This window comes from Chiloscyllium plagiosum, unplaced genomic scaffold (assembly GCF_037043375.1).
Source record: "Chiloscyllium plagiosum isolate Xiang-an unplaced genomic scaffold, Cpla_swu_hap1 HiC_scaffold_10, whole genome shotgun sequence".
Taxonomy (NCBI): Eukaryota; Metazoa; Chordata; class Chondrichthyes; order Orectolobiformes; family Hemiscylliidae; genus Chiloscyllium; species Chiloscyllium plagiosum.
In genome coordinates, this window is record NW_028270148.1 from 17,427,267 (window position 1) to 17,447,879 (window position 20,613).

General features: G+C 39.5%; 1 protein-coding gene across 5 annotated transcripts in view; it reads right to left on the reverse strand.

The window, feature by feature from the left end:
* The window catches only part of tarbp1 (TAR (HIV-1) RNA binding protein 1), a 177,987-nt gene that overhangs the window by 74,313 nt on the left and 83,061 nt on the right, over positions 1 to 20,613 (reverse strand). For all 5 annotated transcript variants that reach the window (XM_043695407.2, XM_043695409.2, XM_043695408.2 and 2 more), the window contains exons 18-20: positions 11,105 to 11,304; positions 10,761 to 10,832; positions 5,623 to 5,743 (exon numbers count right to left, since the gene is read on the reverse strand). In XM_043695407.2, the coding sequence (XP_043551342.2) occupies positions 5,623 to 5,743; positions 10,761 to 10,832; positions 11,105 to 11,304 (393 nt within the window). The remainder of the gene's footprint in view (positions 1 to 5,622; positions 5,744 to 10,760; positions 10,833 to 11,104; positions 11,305 to 20,613) is intronic.

Consider the following 20,613-nt stretch of genomic DNA (forward strand, 5'->3'; position numbering starts at 1 on the left):
ATAGTTCTCCATCCCTTTGTTAAAGTCTTAAATTTCTTGCTATAGTGTGGAGGATTGCGCTGCAGTCATGGGTTTACATGCAAACTCTTTGCAACAGTACCTTATTTGCCTGTGCAAAGGTCACAACACTCATTTCAACTGCAAACCCTCGATCACTTTCGGCTTTGCCAAAATGACGAGAGGCACACTATCAGCATGAACTACGAATGCCACGCTATCTGGCATATTGCAAAGGGTATGCAGTGCCATTTCTGAGCCTGTGTCTACCCAATTGTGCGGACTGGAGGTGTAACCGCACTTTTTAAGAATGATTAGGAGTCACAGAGAATTCCTCAAGATGAGATGCCTTTATTTGCAAACAGAAGCTGTGACCACCAGAGAAGTTATCCCTGATTGCTCCCAAGCGGCGAGATTATTCTATTGTTTATGCTTTTCTAAATGCCACGCCCTATCCCCGTTGCATTAGCATAACCAATTGCACCAAGTCTTCATTATATCCCCTTAACCAATCCGACTTTGTCACATTTGTTGTCTGGATTGCAGCAGTTCATCATGTTGTGTCATGGTCATCTTTCTTCACCTTTTATCACCTGATGGGCCGCAGTTACACAGGCTGACTCAAATATACAATCCAGACCTTACACTTATGCAACATGGCAACACTTATGGAGATTTCATGTAATGTACTCCCTCTTACTTTGTAGTTATACACTCACATTTACCATATTTTCTATTGGAATCTTTGCCTCAAGTGTCAAAAAAAACTTACAGCAAAAGACAAATAATTAGTTGGCTTCAAAATCCAAACTTGTTAATTCGTTTTCCAACTCATGTACTTTCTAATGTTGACAGAAGAAAGAATTTTATGTAATCAGATTTTCTCATTTTTACAAGTTGTTGCTCTTTCAAAAATGATTCATTGTAATAGTACTTCAAACAAATTTTTTTTAGAATTCCCTTTTGTATGCAGTTACTTAAGTAAAGCTTGAAACAGAATGCATTAGAATCTGAAGACATTCCCTCTATACAGTATAGCTATCAAGATAGCATAAAATAAAATAACCACTGTCATGACTGGAATGATGTCAGCCAGGTGAAGCTCATAGAATGCGAGTTCCCTTATTGGATCAGGTTAATAGCCACAATCAGGGAGCCCTGGCTGACGGATATCAACAGGAGTGTCAGGGATTCTGCTCACTCGAGGGAGCTGGCTCTGTCAGTGTCCTATACTATGCATGTGTAAATAAAGGGTGACTTGGTGATGGGATGCCTGGCTTCATAGAGTTATTTCAACCACAATCCATGTCCTAAATGATCTGAAATTCAATTCTGGCCAAATTCACGAAGGCTCGTAGGAGTGACTGTGATCTTTAAAAAAAAACTTATACGTGTTTAGAGACAACTATAAGTCAGTGGGTAAGCTTGACTGTACAGTTTGACTTTTTAAAACAGGTTTTTAATGAATTATATTTTAGGTATTAACAGTTTAAGCTGGAGAAAGGAAATGATGGATTTGTGAGAATTGATGGCCAAACTAAGTAACCACATGTTAATATATTTTCATCAAAAAAAAACATCAACCACTGTGTGTTACCATTGAGAAAGTCTATCCCAACCTCTGACAGTAATAAGCATAAAAGTAAGTTTGTGGACAAGAGTGGCATAGTAGGAATATACTGGGTCCATAACGCAGAGGTCAATGGGATCAAAAACATGCTATAACATTTACTGGTCTGTCTGAGCAATGTCAGCAGCAGCAACAGAGGGAAGGAGAGTGAACCTGAGAATGAACACAGTGGCGGCGTGGAGCTGAATCTAGGGGCAGAGCTCGAGAGATGACTTCATGACTCAAAGTGGAGTGGAGTGGAACGCAGTGGAGGCCTGGACGTTAAATGTCTTCAAGGTAGAGATTGATAAATTCTTGATCTCGCAAGGAATTAACAGCTACGGGGAGAGTGCAGGTAAATGGAGTTGAAATGCCCATCAGCCATGATTAAATGGCAGAGTGGACTCAACGGGCTGAATGGCCTTACTTCCATTCCTATGTCTTATGGTCTAAAGTAACACACGCTTTGCTACTCAGGAACCAGGTTTGCAGACTGAATGGGTCGTGCCTGAAGAGGGATAAAAAAACTTCCTTTTTGTAGTTGTGGTCTACTAGGAACACCCAAGTTTGGTGATTAGCACATTCATACAATGCAGAAAATGCTCTTCAGCCCATTGAGTCTGCACTAACATAAGATTAGATTAGATTAGATTACATTACAGTGTGGAAACAGGCCCTTCGGCCCAACAAGTCCACACCGACCCGCCGAAGCGCAACCCACCCATACCCCTACATTTACCCCTTACCTAACACTACGGGCAATTTAGCATGGCCAATTCACCTTACCTGCACATCTTTGGACTGTGGGAGGAAACCGGAGCACCCGGAGGAAACCCATGCAGACACGGGGAGAACGTGCAAACTCCACACAGTCAGTCGCCTGAGGCGGGAATTGAACCCGGGTCTCTGGCACTGTGAGGCAGCAGTGCTAACCACTGTGCCACCGTGCCGCCCACTAAAGGTGTACTAATTTCCTACACTTATCCCATATCCTTGAATTTTATGATATCTGAAGTGCTCATCCAAATACTTTTTAAAAGTTATAAAGGTTTTCAGCCTCCACTACCTTTGCAGGTAATGCATTCTAGATTCCCACAACCTGCTGAGTGAAAACTTTTCCCGAATCCCCTCTGCATCTCCTACCCTTTACCCTAAAACTATGCCTTCTTTGGTTGACCCCTCACCAAGAGGAACAGCTCCTGTGTATTTACTTTGTCCATCCCCCTCAATATTATACACCTCAATCATATCACTCCTCAGTCTTTTCTGCTCGAAAGAAAAAATCCAAGCCTATTGAGTCTCTCCTTATAGATCAATTTCTCCATCCCAGGCAACATTCTAGTGCACCTTCTCTGTGTCCCCTCTAGTGCTATCACATCCTTCCTGTACGGAGGGGGGCAGACTTGCACACAGTACTCCAGCTGTTGCCTAACCAATGCTCTATACAACACCAACATTACCTTCTTGCTCTTACACCAAGACTGATGAAAACAAGCATCTCATATGCCTTCTTAACTATCCTATTCCTGTGCACTGCCGATTTCAGGGCTCTCTGAATAATTACCCAAAATCTCTCTGTTCCTCTAAGCTAATATTGGTTAGGTTGTATGATCACTTCCTGGATTACTCTCTGTAGTTGATAAGATTAATTTAGTTAATAAGGTTTGAAATGGCAGGAGAACTTGGCCTCCTACAATATGTGGGAAATTTGGAGCACTTCCAGGGTCCATGGTGACTATATATGCTTCTGATTTGCCAAATAGAGACACCTAGAGTTGCGCATAGACTCACTATGGAGCATCCATGAGGCTGAGAATGTTAATGGATAGCACCAATATGGGCTACACAGAGGGAACAGTTGGGCAATCACCAGGAATAAGAGTTAGCTTGGACACACAGTGCAGAAGTTCCTTGTAGCCATTCCCTCTCAAACATGTACACTGTTTTGGATCATGTTCGAGGGGGAGGGGATTGGCCTCTATGGAGGGTATAAGTTATGTGGAAAGATATGAACAAACGTGGTTTGTTTTCACTTGAATGTCGAAGGATAGGGGTGACCTGGTAGAAGTTTACAAAATTATGAGAAGTATGAATAGAATGCATAGTTGGATTATTCCCATTTATTCCCATGGTATAAATGTCAATTGCTAGGGGAAACAGGTTTAAGGTAAAAGAGGATGAGTTAAAAGGAGATTGGAGCAGCAAGTCCTTTTTCACACAAGGTGGTAAGTGCCTGAAATGAACTGACACAGATGGTTGTGGAGGCGGATACAATCGCAATGCTTAAAAGGCATTGAGTCACAGAGACGTACAGTACGGAAACAGACTCTTCGGTCCAACTCGTCCATGCCGACCAGATATCCCACCCCTATCTAGTCCCACCTGCCAGCACCAGGCCCATATCCCTCCAAACCCTTCCTATTCATACACCCACCTAGATGTCTTTTAAATGTTGCAATTGTACCAGCCTCCACCATTTCCTCTGGTAGCTCATTCCATACACGTACCACCCTCTGCGTGAAAAGGTTGCCCTTTAGGTCTCTTTTATATCTTTCCCCTCTCACCCTAAATGTATGCCCTCTACCTTGTCTACTTACCCTATCCATGCCCCACATGATTTTATAAACCTCTATAAGGTTATCCCTCAGCCTCCAATGCTCCAGGGTAAACAGCCCCAGCCTATTCAACCTCTCCCAATAGCTCAAATCCTCCAACCCTGACAACATCCCTGCAAATCTCCTCTGAACTCCAAGTTTCACAACATCTTTCTGATAGGAAGGAGACCAGAATTGCATGCAATATTCCAAAAGCGGCCCAACCAATGTCCTGTACAGCCGCAACATGACCTCCCAATTCCTTCACTCAGTACTCTGACCAATAAAGGAAAGCATACTAAATGCCTTCTTCACTATCACATCCACCTGCGACTCGACTTTCAAGGAGCTATGAACCTGCACTCCAAGGTCTCTTTGTTAGGCAACACTCCCTCGGACCTTACCATTATGTGTATAAGTGCTGCCCTGATTTACCTTTCCTAAATGGAGCACCTCGCATTTATCTAAATTAAACTCCATCTACCACACCTCAGCCCATTGGCCCCATTGTAATTTGAGGTAACCTTCTTCGCTGTCCACTACACCTCCAATTTTGGTGTCATCTGCAAACCTACTAACTATAACTCTTATGTTCACGTCCAAATCATTTAAATAAATGAGGAAAAGTAGTGGACCCAGCACCAATTCTTGTAACACTCCACTGGTCACAGGCCTCCAGTCTGAAAAACACTCCACCACCACCCTATATCTTCTACCTTTGATCTTGACAAATATATGAATAGGCAGAGAATAGAGGGATAAGGACCTTGTAAAAGATTTTAGTTTAGAAAGGCCTCTTGTGTTGGCCCACTCTTGGTGGGCTAAAAGGCCTATTCCTGTCCTGTATTGTGTTTTGCTTTTATTTACGTTCTCACTAACACCCCACACATTGGAAGACTGCTACCATTATTGGGATCATGTAGTGCAACAGTAACATCCTACCTCAGAACCAGGAAGCCTGGTTTCAAGCCCCACTTCCTCCAGAGATGTATCACAACATGTCTGAACAGGTTGATTAAAAATATCTAAAATGGAGGATTTGTTACTCCTTTAAATAAGTCGCATGGCACAGTGGTCACTCTCTGTGCCAGAAGGTCTGGGTTCAAGTCCTACCTGCTCCAAACATGTCTGAGTAGGTTGATTAAACAATTATATATATTATATGGGGAATAAGTAATCAGTTTTGTTTTGATTTCTGGTGAGAGAGTAGAACAGAAACAGGCTATAAAAGTATATGCCTGGACTGTGTCTAACCAGCAATTAATAGGTAGTACTACATGGTCTTGTGGTCATTTCTGCTGTCATGCTAAACCACATTCTGGCTTTAATCATCAAAGTATCAGAAATTATCGGCCATATTCAGCAGAAAAACCAGTGTGTGCAAATGTTGCCCAAGGAAGATATCAAAAGATAAATAATTACCTTTTCAAGGAGTTTACTGAAAACATTCTCCATGAATTTCCTGTGCAGTGAATTCGATCCATTTAAATGACAGAGGAAGTTAATGGCCCAAATCCGCACTGATTGATCATCTCTGTTTCCCCTGCAAGGTAGTAAGTCAGCAAAAACAAACACCTATTTCAATAAGTTAAACACTATCCAAGTTTTGGTTCACAAGAATGTTACTGTTTCAATAATCTGGTTCCAATCTTAAGGAGAATAATAATTAGATATTGGTCTGAAAATGTTTACTTTTCAATCTGTTCTTTACTTATTTCCATGTGACCTCCCCAGGACAAGTATCATCTAGGCCTAGTGTTCATCCTAGTAGATGATTAGTTCTCAGGTGTCTGCAAATGTTATTGTAACCCAGCAGTCATAAAGGATGCAAGAAGATTCATATGTGACTGCGGCTCTGTCATCCAATGCATTCGTGCTAATAATTGACTACAAAACCATTGATTTGTGCCTCTTTTCAGACATTTGCTTTGTTAAAGGACATGTTTTAAGGAAAACAACAGCAGTTACTAAAAATTGCTCCAGATTACACCAGACAGAGTTCAAAGATTTAATATGATATTGCCTGGGCTGGAGCACTTCAGCCATGAAGAGAAACTTGATAGGTTGGGGCTGCTTTCCTCATAGCAGGGAATGCCGAGGGGGGACATGATTGAAATAGACAAAGTTAAGAGGGGCACCGAGAAGATAGATATGGAGAAACCTTTTCCATTAGTAGAGGGGTTAACAACCAAAACGCAACATGTTATGGGAAGGAGCAGAGGTGTTTAGAAGAGATTTGGGGAAAAGAATTGCAACTAAAATAGATGGTGACAGCAGGAACACTTGAACCACCACAGCTACAGGCTGACTGCAGGAAACTGGGATTACAATAGAAAGATGCTGGATGACTGACACAAACACAATGGGCTAAGGGTATTTTTCTGTGTTGTGAAAACTCTTGACTCGAAAATTTTTCTCAAAAGGATTGCAAGGAAACCGACCAAACCTCAGAAAAAATAGGATATGATTTAGATTTTAATCAATTTATGTTTTTAAAAAGCTAAAATATCAAAGTTGGAAAATCCAACTACCAACCATGTGGGCACATTGTTATCACAGACAAGTAACTATAATCTAAATTTTAAAATTCATTGACGTTCTCTTTATCAACATCAAACACAGCAATCGGTTGCTCCCCAAATGAAACTTCCTCAACAATTCAGGAAATACACATTTATTGGTAAGTAACAAAATCAGTTAAACTTCACATTAAGCACTCTGATATGGCTTACAACCACTTATCCTTAATCATATTTACAACCATGAAAGACAAACCACTTTCATGAGGCACTTGACAGAAGTTATGGTGGTCATATGCATTTCAGTCTTTTCTGGCATATTAAAACAAACTTTTTTTTGCTGTACTGCAATATCATTGTGTGAACATGATGTTTCAGTAATAATTAAAACTTGATGAAAGTTCAGGGGTGGGCACAATCTCCTTGATGCAAGGTATATGCTTTTCACCAACAGAGTAAGAAATAATTCCAGAGCGATCTCCCAGTCTCTAGGAGACCCTGGTGTGGTTTGGAGTCAAAGCCCGGCGCGGACTAGGAGTTGGAGGGACAGTTATTCTGAACTTTTATTTCTTTACTTTTCTAGTTTATTCCTATGAGCAGTACTGCTGGATTTTTTATTTCTTAATTTTTCAAATGCTTTTTTTTCCCCCTAAGAATTCGTTCTTAAGAATCTGTACCTTGGTATCTCTGTACCTAAGATGACGCCCTAAGTTATGACATGTAAGCTTTTTACTGTACTTGTGTGAGTATATAACAATAAAGCTAATTATAAATCATCCTGTGCAAACATGATGGGATCTACCTCATTTAAACAAACTATGCAAGCATTAAGAAAATATGTCCAGACTCTAATAGATGGTAGATAGTTCATGTAAAAATGAGACTGCTTTAGCCTTGTGATTTCGAAGTATTTTAAAAAATGAATTTGAAGCAGCGTCACCCTTACTAGTGATCAGAACAATCAAAGCCTATCATGTGCTGAAGCAATGTCTCTGTCTACCAAGCTAAACAATCAATGTTAAGGACATGACTTATTCCTTCCAATCAGAATGACAAAATTGTCATAACTGTAATCTGATTAGCAGGAGACTTGGCTCTTTCAAACTAGAAGCACATCATGTGTGTTTTAAAAAAATACTGTATTGTGTCCAGTCCCTAAAGAATTAGGCTGTAAAAAAGAATAATCCTGCAAACTTCCTGTTGAGATTCAATCCAAAATGTCAGCACATCCTTCCCAAACAGACAATGCCTTCCCAATCCTTCATCATTAAAGAACTAACTCCTTCTCAATCTTTCATTTGAGCCTGTGTTCCCCTTCAGCTGTAACCGCAACACTCCCTTCCATAACTGCCTCAAGCTCAAAGGCTTTATGCTCATTTATCTAGAAGAATTGATTTGCTTTCTTTTCCAATGCTCTCCTAATCAGTTTATCCTTTAGCAGCATTGGTAGTTATGGCTGAGGCCAGAGGAGTGCACAATTGCTTTAGTCTTTCTAACCCACAGGCAACTACAATTAATAAAAAATACTTTTCAGTTACTCAGATGACATTTAAATACTTTATCCAGATCAGGTTTAAACAAAACATCAACCAGTTTTGTTAAATACAAATATAACTTTATATTATCAAAACAAAAGTAGAGTGACAGGTAGATAGGATAGTGAAGGCGGTGTTTGGTATGCTTTCCTTTATTGGTCAGAGTATTGAGTACAGGAGTTGGGAGGCCACTGTTGGAATATTGCATGCAATTCTGGTCTCTTTCCTATCAGAAGAATGTTGTGGAACTTGAAAAGGCTCAGAAAAGATTTACAAGGTTGTTGCCAGGGTTGGAGGATTTGAGCTTTAGGGAGAGGTTGAATAGGGGTTGTTTTCCCAGGAGTGTCGGGGACTGAGGGGTGACTTTATGGAGGTTTATAAAATCATGAGGGGCAGGGATAGGGTAAATAGACAAAGTCTCTTCCCTGGAGTGGAGAAGTCCAGAACTAGAGGGCATAGGTTTCGTGTGAGAAGGGAAAGATATAAAAGGGACCTAAGGGGCAACTTTTTCACGCAGAGGGTGGTACGTGTATGGAATGAGCTGCCAGAGGATGTGGTGGAGGCTGGTACAATTGCAACATTTAAAAGGCATCTGGATGGATATATGAATAGGAAGGGTTTAGAGGGATGTGGGCCACGTGCTGGCAGGTGGGACTACATTAGGTTGGGATATTTAGTTTGCATGGACGAGTTGGACCAAAGCGTCTGTTTCCATGCTGTACACTCCATTATTTTATGACTCTTAAAAAAAAACCTGCTGAGTTTTCCAGCAATATCTGATTTTGTTTCGCTCCAAATGAATTAAAGAAAAACTCCTCCAAGCAAGCCTCTGTTCAAAAAGAGCCCCAAAGTGTAAGGTGAAGTAAGCAGTTCACACTAATTGTGTGACTGGAGATTTTTTTTAAACAATATTTCTGAGCAATGTCCATAATGAATTTTCAACAGCCACTTTTAAAGAAATCGTTTTAGTTATATGTACAAAACCTGAAAAGTTTAGTGGAAAAGTTCATTTAAGTCTTCTAAGCAGTATTAAATTTAAGATGTCACTGTAATATAGTCCCTGGAGACCTAGCAGCCTGGAGTAGAGGATGGGCAGCCAGTGGCCTGAGCGAAGATGGCTACTGGTCGTGAACCGATGGAGCCCGGGCAGACGATGTGAAAGCCCTTATAGAAAAACTGTAATGTCTACCTTTTTAGCTACATTTCTTATCTTCCTAACTTATACATACACTACATATATCTGTAATGTAAGGTAATCTTTTTCTTCATTTTCTTTTTTTTTTAAGAACCTAAAATTTGTACCTAGGTACTTTGTACCCAAGTCCGCACCATATTGGTGACATGATACACTTTGCAGTGTACTCCTATTCTTCTGTAACTTGATGACACGTGACAATACACCTAATTCTAAGTTTAGCCTCACATTGTACTATCCACATTGGATATAATCATTTTGTGATGTGCCTTGGATCTAATAAAAAAAAGTAAATCTAATTGCAACAGTAGGTTGTCTACCTTGCAATGGACAGAAAACAGGAAATTTGAATAAGGAGCAACTAAAAGAGTTACAAATAGAGGGGCCCAAGGATTGTCAGGCAGTATACAGAGGAACCTCAATTATCCAACATTCGATTATCCGAATTTCGGATTATCCGGCAAGATCTCAAAGTCCCAATGCTTGGCTAAACTATGTTATCTGGCATTCAATTATCTGAAATTCCACTAACCGATCGAAATACTCCCCACCCGTGTCCTTTGGATAATCGAGGTTCCTCTGTACTTCTAATGTCAAGTATGCAAGAACATCAGCCTCAACAGTCCAGCCTGTGTATTTGCAGGATAAGGACAATCATGGGGGATATTATAAGAGACTCTTATGCTCTGAATATTTGACTTTTTTTTATAACAAGCAAGCAATATACTAAGTAGTTCCTGTTGGTGGGTTGTGCAAAGAGAATTGAAGCAAAATCACTATTGAGAAACAGCCAAATGCAAACAATCAAGTCATGTAAGTCATAGATTAAAAACAAGCAAATTCAAGATTTATGGAGAGTGTAATGAAAATAACTAAGAATGCATGGACATAACTAAAGATAAACAATATATATTCACATATAAAAGCAAAATGTGTTGAGATTGACTGAAAACTGCATAAATGCTTTGTTGTGAGAATATCAAAATAAAAAACCAGAGAGATCATAAAAGTATCACCCTTCTTCACCTGCCATTCTGTGCAGTTATATTAGTGCCTGTCCTCGGATGCTGCCTGAATTGCTGTGCTCTTCCAGCACCACTGATCCAGAATCTGGTTTCCAGCATCTGCAGTCATTGTTTTTACCTCTATTAGTGATTGTAGGCTAATTGTTTACAGAGATAACAAGTGAACCTTGTTTCATGAATGGACCATGCTTTGTGAGCATTTCCAAGGCCATGAATCGTTTTCTCTGCTTTCCTCCAAATCAACTCTTCATTCTACAACTAACCCAGAAACCAGTTATTTACTTACCATTCAGTGTCTGTATTGGCCGCAGATTCATCGCCCAGTAATTCTACATGGGTATGTACATCTTGAATGAGTCTAGATGAAAAGAGATAGAATAGATTCTTTGAAAATCCACCTTAAATTTACTGAAGGCACAAACAGCCAATTTGTGAAAGCATACAATATTTTTTTTTTGATTCACAATTGATAATACTTTTAATTACATATATATTAGACTTCTAACTTTTCAGATTTCCAAAAGCTATCTGCAAGTACAAATTTTGTAAAGTGGTAAAAGCCTGAGATTAGTCTCAACTTTAATGTGAAGACACAGTAACTTTTATTTCTAAGAAAAAACTTGATTTTACCTCTGATCCTTCCTAAAAACAGGTCCAAATAGACAAGCCTCTAAAAAAAGACCTATGTGGTTTTCAGCACTTATGAAATAATCTTCTTGAAAACCGTCAGCAGGAGAAACAGCGGGCAGCCATGTTTGGCAACAGTGAGTGATCAACACATTGAAGACTCCAGTTTTAGTTTGTGATATTTCAAGCAATTTGTTTGTTATCTGAAAAGGAAAGATAAAAATGAATTTTTATGAAGTCTTTTATGACCCGTACATGTTCCAAAATGCTTCATAGCCCACTATGAAGATGTTTCATGATATCTTACTATTAGAAAATGAGTTCCAAAGTGGAAGAACAATGTATAGCTTTAAGTCGAATGTGTATTTCTATATTTTTAAAAAAGGGGAAGAGAATTTTAGCTTCATTTTTAAGTTCTGCAGGCAGTTCCACAATGTCTAGAAATTTCTTTGCTTACATATAGTTTAATGAGGTTGTTAAACCCTTGAGATGAATAGTCCAGTTCATGAAGAAAAAAAGGGCAGAAGATTAAAAACAATACTGCTGTTTACTAGTGACAGAAGTCCAATAACTCTAAGATAGACAAGCCCAGAAGAAGCTGGGTACTTTACAGGTTTCAGTCAGACAGACTAAAGGTGTATAGCAGAAGTGCTGTTATATTTGCAGTCTCTAAAGCATCAGGACTGAACACAAGTCCTGAGTGGCTTCAAAGTTGGCAAAAGAAATGTTCCAAGTACAGAAGTCTGATAAAGAGATGACTTCATACAAGAAGTGAGCTGAGTTAGTTGCTTCTTTAAGGCTGAGGAAGAGACATGAACTATGGAACGTGGCACTGACTGAATGCAGGACTTTGCCAAAAACAAACAGATTACAGTTGTGCTAATTGAACAAGTAGCTTTAAGGTAGATACAAGGTGACCTTACACTGAGGTTTAAGAGTCTATAAAATTGTTGTAGGCAGCAAAAGGGTTCAATCCTTATATTTTGGATACATGCAATAGCTATTCCAAATAGCTCCTGATTATTATAAGTTTTTTTGGTAAGAAACCTCTGTTATTTTATTGAAAGTATATTGGCATCCTCTTGTGAATATGTTCAGTGACTGACAAATAGCAAAAATAAAACTTAAATTTCTATTAAGCCAGGTTTCATTTTGGGATCAGATATGCTTAATATTAGTGGGGTCATAACACAATCAAGAGTGGTTACTGTCATCGGCCTAAAATGTTAACCCTGTTTCACACACAGGTGCTGCCTGACTTGTTGGCTATGTCCAGCATTTTGTGTTTTAATTTCAGACTTCCAGCTTCTGCAGTATTCGGTTTTTGAATCAAAAAAACTCTCTTGCTCTTCTTTGGAAAGTGCTCTGCAATCTAACATCCACCGGAAGAGAATGATGAGGGCAGCTGTGTAACAACTCATCTGAACGACAACATCTCTGATACTCCAATACTTTAGAGTGGTTACATGTCTTGAATATCATTTGACACAGTTAAGTGCCAATGAGGTATTACTGCTACATGTACTCAGCATGAAAAGAATGCAAACTTCCTTTTAAAGATAATTAAAATGAATTTAAAAAGATAGAATGCTGTAATGTTTTATGAAATACTTACCATTCAAATGTGATACCAATCTGAATTTTGCCCTATTATGAAATATCTGCGCAATATTTTCTTAATGTATTTCTCAAACATGTTACTGTCTGATAGTCTACATTACCTTGAGATTTTCCTATTGCTGTGCAGGCCTCTTTTGTCTGTGCGTGGAGTCCACACAACCAATCAGCGTGCACGGACCCTTCAAACAGCTGCATAGTCATGCAGCTTAAAATGAAAACTGCATGCAGTATAACATCCAGTTCTACAGACCAATCAATCAATTTGCTCAATCATCTTTTTCCTTTCATTCTTAGATATTTCAAAACAACGGATAAGTCTTAAAAGACGACCCAAAAGGAAAATAATTACTTTGGAGACTGCAGTATACGAAAAGTTAAAATCTTAAGAACTTGTACCTATGTACCTTTTTTTCCATTAGTCTGGTAAATGTGTTGACTCCCAAAACTTTAGCAATAGAACTATTAATTCACACAAGTACCATGAACAGCACATATTGCTCCCCTGCATAATCCTAAACCGTGGTAATCAGGATACTGCAGCACCTAAAATCAGGTTTTTATTGAGTAACAAAAGAATGTTGAGAATGCTCTCTATAGAATTGCTATTCAGCACAGAGAATACCTGACAACAAGCTGGTAAATGTAGAACTTATCCAACAAACATCACCAGCAGATGGTATGTTGCGTAGAATCAAAAACAAAATCAGAGGCACTATACAAAGTATTAGTCAGACCACACCACTGTGAACAGTTCTGGGCCCCTTACCTAAGGGGAGATATACTGGCATTGGAGGCAGTCTAGAGAAGGTTTGTAAAGCAAATCCCAGACATGGAGGGATTTTCTTATGAAGAGAGGTTGGGTAGATCGGGCTTGTACTCAGTGGAGTTCAGAAAAATGGAGAGGCAACCTTATTGAGACATGCAAGAATCTTAGGGGACTTTACAGGGTAGATGTGAGAAGCTTGATTTCTCTTCTGGAAGAGTCTAAGAGTAGAGGGCATTATCTCTGAATTAGGGGTTACCCAATTAGGACAAGGAGAAGGAAGAATTTCTTCTTTCAGACAACACCAAATCTGGGGAATTCTTCATCGCAGAGGACTAACGAGGCTGGGTCGTACATAGTTAAGAATAGTCAAGGCTGAGATAGACAGATTTTTAATCAGTAAGAGAATCAAAGGTAATGAGGAAAAGGCAGAAAAGTGAGGTTGAGCAACATCAGACAGAAATAATCAGGTTGAATGGCAGAGCAGACTCAAAATGCTCAATGGCCTACTTATGCTCTTACATTTTGTGGTTTTAAGGCTGATTGTGTTGGTTCTAAATCTAGTAGAGTTGAGGCATAAAATCAGCCATAATTGTACTCAATAGTGAAGTAGGTTCAAAGGGCTGTATGATACTTATTTTCCTTATGTGCTTGTATCCACAAGGTGTACTATATAGGTCCAATCATTATGTCATTTAGTTTAATCAGTTAGGACTACTCTAAATTTTACCATTCTGCAAGGTACTTCCAAGCTGTTTGTGGGGACCAGAGGCTGTGTACAGATGCAACAAATAAGACATGAAATCAACTGACTATATGCAGGACTGTTACCTTAAATGGTCACAAGCATTTAAATTCAAGAACAGCAATCTAATTATTAGCTCTCAAAGAGGAAAGCTGATGTCAGTGAAATACCCGACACTTAATCTGAATGTTGATAAGTTAAGCTAAACTGCCTCCAAAAACTTCAGCAGGTTCGCCCACTCTAATCAAGTGGATGTGAATTGAGCATCATTCCACATGCATTCAAGATCTTGCCTGAGTGTAAAGATCTCAATTTTCACATTTCCACTCAAAGACACGCTCACCTCTTTTCCAAAAGGTTTCTTTGCTTCATCACCTTTTCAATCTCACGAGCAGGGAACAAAATTAAAAGTTTAGCTAGAACATCTTCCGTTTAGATACAGTTGTAATGATTTATCAAATTTAACTTGTGGTTTTAATTTTTGACATTAACTGCCACTAACAATAACTACATTTTATGTGTATCATCCCTTGACATTAAGATACAAGAAGGGTATCGGAATGCTGGCCTTTATATCTAGAGGACTGGAGTATAAGGATACAGATGTTTGCTGCACCTGTACAAAACCCAAGTTAGACCATGCCTGGAGGACTGAGAGCAGATTTGGGCACCACACCTGAGGAAGGATACTGGCCTTAGGGGGACTATGACAGAGGCTTCCAAGAGTGATACCTGGGCTTCAAGGATTAAGTTATGGGGAGAGATTATACAAATTAAGCCTGTATTCTCTAGAATTTAGACGTTTAAGGGGTGATCTGTTCAAAATGTTCAAGATATTAATAGGAAAAGACAGGGTTGGTAAAGATAAACTATTTCCACTGGTTAGAAATTCTAGAATGAGGGAACATAGCCTGAGAATTAGAATCAGACCATTTAAGAGATTTGTTTGGAGGCACCTCGACAGACGAAGGATGAAGAAGATTTGGAACTCTCTTCGACAAATGGCAGTTGATAATAGATCAGCTATTAGGTTTAAATCTGAGATAGATAATGTCTCCGCTTAACAAAAATTAAGAGATATGGACCAAAGGCAAGCATATGGGAGTTAGGTCACAGATCAGACATGATCTCATTAAATGGCCAAACAGGCTGGAGGGGATTAGATTAGATTAGATTACTTAGTGTGGAAACAGGCCCTTCGGCCCAACAATTCCACATCGCCCCGCCGAAGCGCAACCCACCCATACCCCTACATTTACCCTTTACCGAACACTATGGGCAATTTAGCATGGCCAATTCACCTGACCTGCACATCTTTGGACTGAGAGAGGAAACCAGAGCACCCTGAGGAAACCCACGCAGACATGGGGAGAACGTGCAAACTCCACACAGTCAGTCGCCTGAGGCGGGAATTGAACCCGCGTCTCTGGCGCTGTGAGGAAGCAGTGCTAACCACTGTGCCAACGTGCCGCCCACAATGGCCTATTCTTATTTCTATGTTTCTATGTTCCTACAGGTGTCTCCTCCAATGACTACCTTTTAAAATGATGTTCCCTAACATACATAATAGAAAACATTGCCAGAGGAGCCTCTTAGAATCAGAGCCACAGTAAAAATAGTTGGTTCTGGCACAGAAACAAAGCAGTGCGGGGAACTTGGCCCCAATTTCTGAACCTTCAAATGTTCTTTCAACTAGATGAAGATGAATTATGAAGGTGTGTTGAATGATCTCGACTCCCTTACAGTGCATGAAGTATTTCCCATATGGGTATGAATATAATCCCTCCCTCTTAGCACAACTCTAAAGGAAAAATGAGCACAAGATCATTCAATGACAAGAAAAATCAGGCACATTCTTTCAATTAATATTTGCACAGTAAAATGTTAGTAAGGATAATTTCCAGTTGGTCATATTTAAAAAGGTTTTATGGTTTCAATACTTAGCTGATCTTTATCATTTAATTCACCAAGTTAGTCCTTTGCAAAAAATGTGTTAAATAGTTACCAAGTGGATACTTGGGCAAGTAAGTTAGGTAATGGAGAACACAGCACACTCATGGAACAGCACCAGTCCAGACCTGGGATCAGATTATTCAATTATTAATTGATCAAAACCTGTATTAGCGAATAACTGTCAAACAACATCCACTGCATTTTTGAGTTTGAATAAAAGAACATAAATTTAAACAGAGGCAACAGGTGTCTTGCCCACTGGCCAAAGAGCCTCACATTGGCTCCTTTTAGTCACATTTAATTGCCAACCATTAATTAGGCAGGGTCGGTGGAGGACTAAGGCAGTGGATGTCCTGCCCTCTGAAAAAGATGGGCCAGGTCCCAGCAGTTCCTCTGTGAGATTGTGGTGGCTATGTCAGACACTCCATTCACTTGAGACTGAGGATTGCCACAGATACATGCAAGTGATGGCTTGGGGAATGGGGAAGAGAGAGCCAGAGACAGCAATGACGGCTCTCAACAGAATCCCTTTTCCCAATACTCAATCCGATACCAAGTGCTTATCAGCAAAGGATTACTACTGGAAGCTTGTAAGCAAATAGCAAGGAGTTAGGTGCACATAATGACCAGTTTGTACACAGATTGAACAGTAAGATGCTTCATTCATACCACTATCACACACAAACACCTCAAAGTGGGATCCTTTGTTTACTGCATGAAAGAACAGACCACAAATAGTTCAAGCAGCATTATTTAGGGTATTAACTTCTTCAAATCAACTTTATGTCTCCATGATTCAAGCTTGATTAATAACAACAAGCTGTTCTATAAATTCTGACAGCATTATCGTAGCAATTATCTCAACATGTCACTTCCTAGTATGCACTTGGTTTGGAACAGTTTCCCTTTGATCAAAAGCTATCTCATCTAATTTCATGTCATTACACCTGACACCAAGCATATTCCAATGAGATACCACTAACTAAAATTAAAATTCAAGACTTCGTGCACAAACTGTAGATGAGAAAAACATTAAATTAAGGGAAATAATGTGAATTTTAATCAGTAGGCTAAAGAATTGTTGACATAATCCTAAATTTATCCAAACAGCCAGCAATACTTTGGTTATCACATTCTCTATGTCCAAAGTAGAACAAAAATATCTTGCTTCACTCCTGAAATCAGCCATTTCTATCACTTTTAATCCTATCCTATTCACGCAAAAATGAACTTCAAAGGTTTGCATTTCCAACAAGTCATCAAACATCAATGTCTGTTTTGAATGGCTGACTGTTCAAAACTAAACAAGACAGACAGCTTTGATCCATTTCTTCTGTTAAAATATGGATTTCTGCTTGGAACAAAGCTACTCAACATTTTTGTTGCTGAATCTGCAATTTTACTCCATGCTTGAATGGATTCTGACAACTAAATAAGGCTCTGAATCACTGTGTTTACCGGTAATTTTTAAAAATATATGCTTTACATCAATTGTTTTCACAGCCTCTTGGAGATAAATAGCCAACCAGGTCATAGATGCACACAGCATTCTCCTCACTGCTGCTAAGACATCACAGAATCTGATCAGATTCTTCCGAATTGTGTGTTTTTTTAAATTATATATTTTTTTCTAGCACTACACAACTCATAGAAGCACACTCATATAGAATCTTTACTCAGAATAGTAAGGGTATGGAATGCTTTACCTGCAATGGTAGTAGATTCGCCAAGTTTAAGTGCATTTAAGTCGTCATTGGACAGGCATATGGATGTACATGGAATAGTGTAGGTGCGATGGGCTTCAGATTAGTGTGACAGGGCGGCGCAATATCGAAGGCCGAAGGGCCTGTACTGCGCTGTAATGTTCTATGTTTTATGTAATGTTAAGTATTTATTTGGATCAGACCTCATCTTACCTTGGACTGTCATTATAATAGATGCTGCGTGGAGGGAGAAGTGGGGAGACAGATACCATCACAGGTCATTGACTCTCCATAATGCAAGTGTATAGCTTGAGAATAGTGAGAGCGCCTATTGCCCAGACACCATACTGATGAAGGCAATATGGCAGCAAATATCTCCATCTCGAAACAAAGGATGAGATGAAGGGAAAGAACAATAAACAGACTAACAGATGCTTATTTCTCCTCCTCAATACATAGAAGCAATTTACTCCATCAACAAAAATAAATTAGAATCCATATTTAAAGCAAAGTAAGTACATTGCTTCATCATATCAAACATCTGTATAAAATGACCTTAGTTAAAATAAGGACTAGAGGTCAATACAAATTGGCAATGAAAGGAAAATTAGATTATAATAAAGATATTATTGCAAGCAATCTGCAGAAAAATAGTTCTAAACTTATGACTGAGTAAATGAATAATTCACCAGCAGAGGAGAATTAGGTCATATCCTAAGCTAATTTGTGCAAAAATTGATAAACACTCAAAATATCCTCCAGTAAGAGTTAAAATCTACTTTTAGAAATCTAAAACATGGAACAATAAACACTGCAAAACCAAGACAATATTGCAGATAATATCAAGGTTTTTGAAGGTTATTTAAATCTAATTGCATAAACTTCAACATACAATTTTAATCATCTGGAAAGGGATGGCAGTTTATTGCAGTGATCAAACATAGCACTGAGAGAAAAAGTTCTCATTATTTAGCTACAGAACAGTTTAAATGCACAAAATTCAAAATAACAGCAAGAGATATTCAGTAACTGACAATGTAATAAGAGGATGTAGGCTTCTAATTATAATATGAAGCAGTCATACAATCCTGAGAGCTTTCCTATCTACCTAATCCACATGGAAACACTTTGATCTGAAAAAATTCTTTATTTCCAAACAGTATCCTTCAAAGTTCACGTCTTCTATTTTCCCAGGTCACAGTATAGCTGGGCGAGATAATATTGGGCTCAACTTGCTGAATCACTTTGCAATAATTTCCTCTTCCAACAAGGAAGCATCTGATCATAGGTGGTCCTCAAAAGGCTAGCTCTGCCATGCTGAGGCAGAATTGCTTCCTCAAGGCAAGTAATTATTTTTATACCAATAATATATGGGCGAAACGGTGGCACAGTGGTTAGCACTGCTGCCTCACAGCGCCAGAAACCCGGGTTCAATTCCCGCCTCAGGCGACTGACTGTGTGGAGTTTGCACGTTTTCCCTGTGTCTGCGTGGGTTTCCTCAGGGTGCTCCGGTTTCCTCCCACAGTCCAAAGATGTGCAGGCCAGGTGAATTGCCCGTAGTGTTAGGTAAGGGGTAAATGTAGGGGTATGGGTGGGTTGCGCTTTGGTGGGTCGGTGTGGACTTGTTGGGCCAAAGGGCCTGGTTCCACACTGTAATGTAATCTAATCTAATATGCTTACAACTTCAAACATAGAGCTGACCAAGACCCTCGAGTGGAAGATCATCTATGGAAAAGGGAAGGTGAGCTGAGGAGGATGTAGAGATGCTTCAGTCTGATTTGGACAGATTGATTGAATGGCAGTTGAAGTATATTGAGGTCATCCACTTCAGTAGCAAAAATAGGCAGGTGGAAAATTATCTGATTGGCGATGGGAAAAGGGGAGGTGCCACAAGACGTGGATTCATAGAGTCAGAGACATACAACATGGAAACAGACCTTTGGGTGAACCCATCCATGCTGACCAGATTTTCCAAAGTAAACTAGGCCCAGTTGCCTGCATTTGGCCCATATCCTTCCAAAACTTTCCCATTCACGTACCCGTCCAAATGTCTTATAAATGTTCTAACTGTATCTGCATCGACCACTTCCTCTGGCAGTTCATTCCACACACAAATTCATTGCCCTTCAGGTCCTTTTCGATCTTTCCCCCTTAAAATTATGCCCTCCAGTTTTGAACTCCCCTATCCTATGGAATAGACCTTGGCTATTCACCATATCTACATCCCTCCTGATTTTATAAATCTCTAAAGTCACCTCTCAACCTCCAACTCTGCGGTGAACCATTTCCCAGCCTATCCACACTCTCCTCATAACTCAAAACCCCCAGTATCAGTAACATCCTTGTCAGTCTTTTCTGCATCTTCCTCAATTTAATAATATCCTTCCAATAGCAGGGCAAACAGAACTACGCACAGTACTCCAAAGGTGGCCTCACCAACGTCCTGTACAAGCGCAACTCCTTTACTCAACACTCTGAGCCACAAAGGTAAGTGTGCCAAACACGTTCTTTACCACTGTGTACCGTGATGCCACTTTCAAGAAACTATGCACTTGAACCCTTAGATCTCTCTGTTCCAGAACACTCCACAGAGCTCTACCATTGACTGTGTAAGTTCTGCCCTTGTTTGTCTTACCAAAATGCAAAACCTCATATTTATCTAAATTAAACACCATCTGCCACCCCTTAATCGACCCAATTGATCAAGATCGCTTTTTAGTCTTAGATA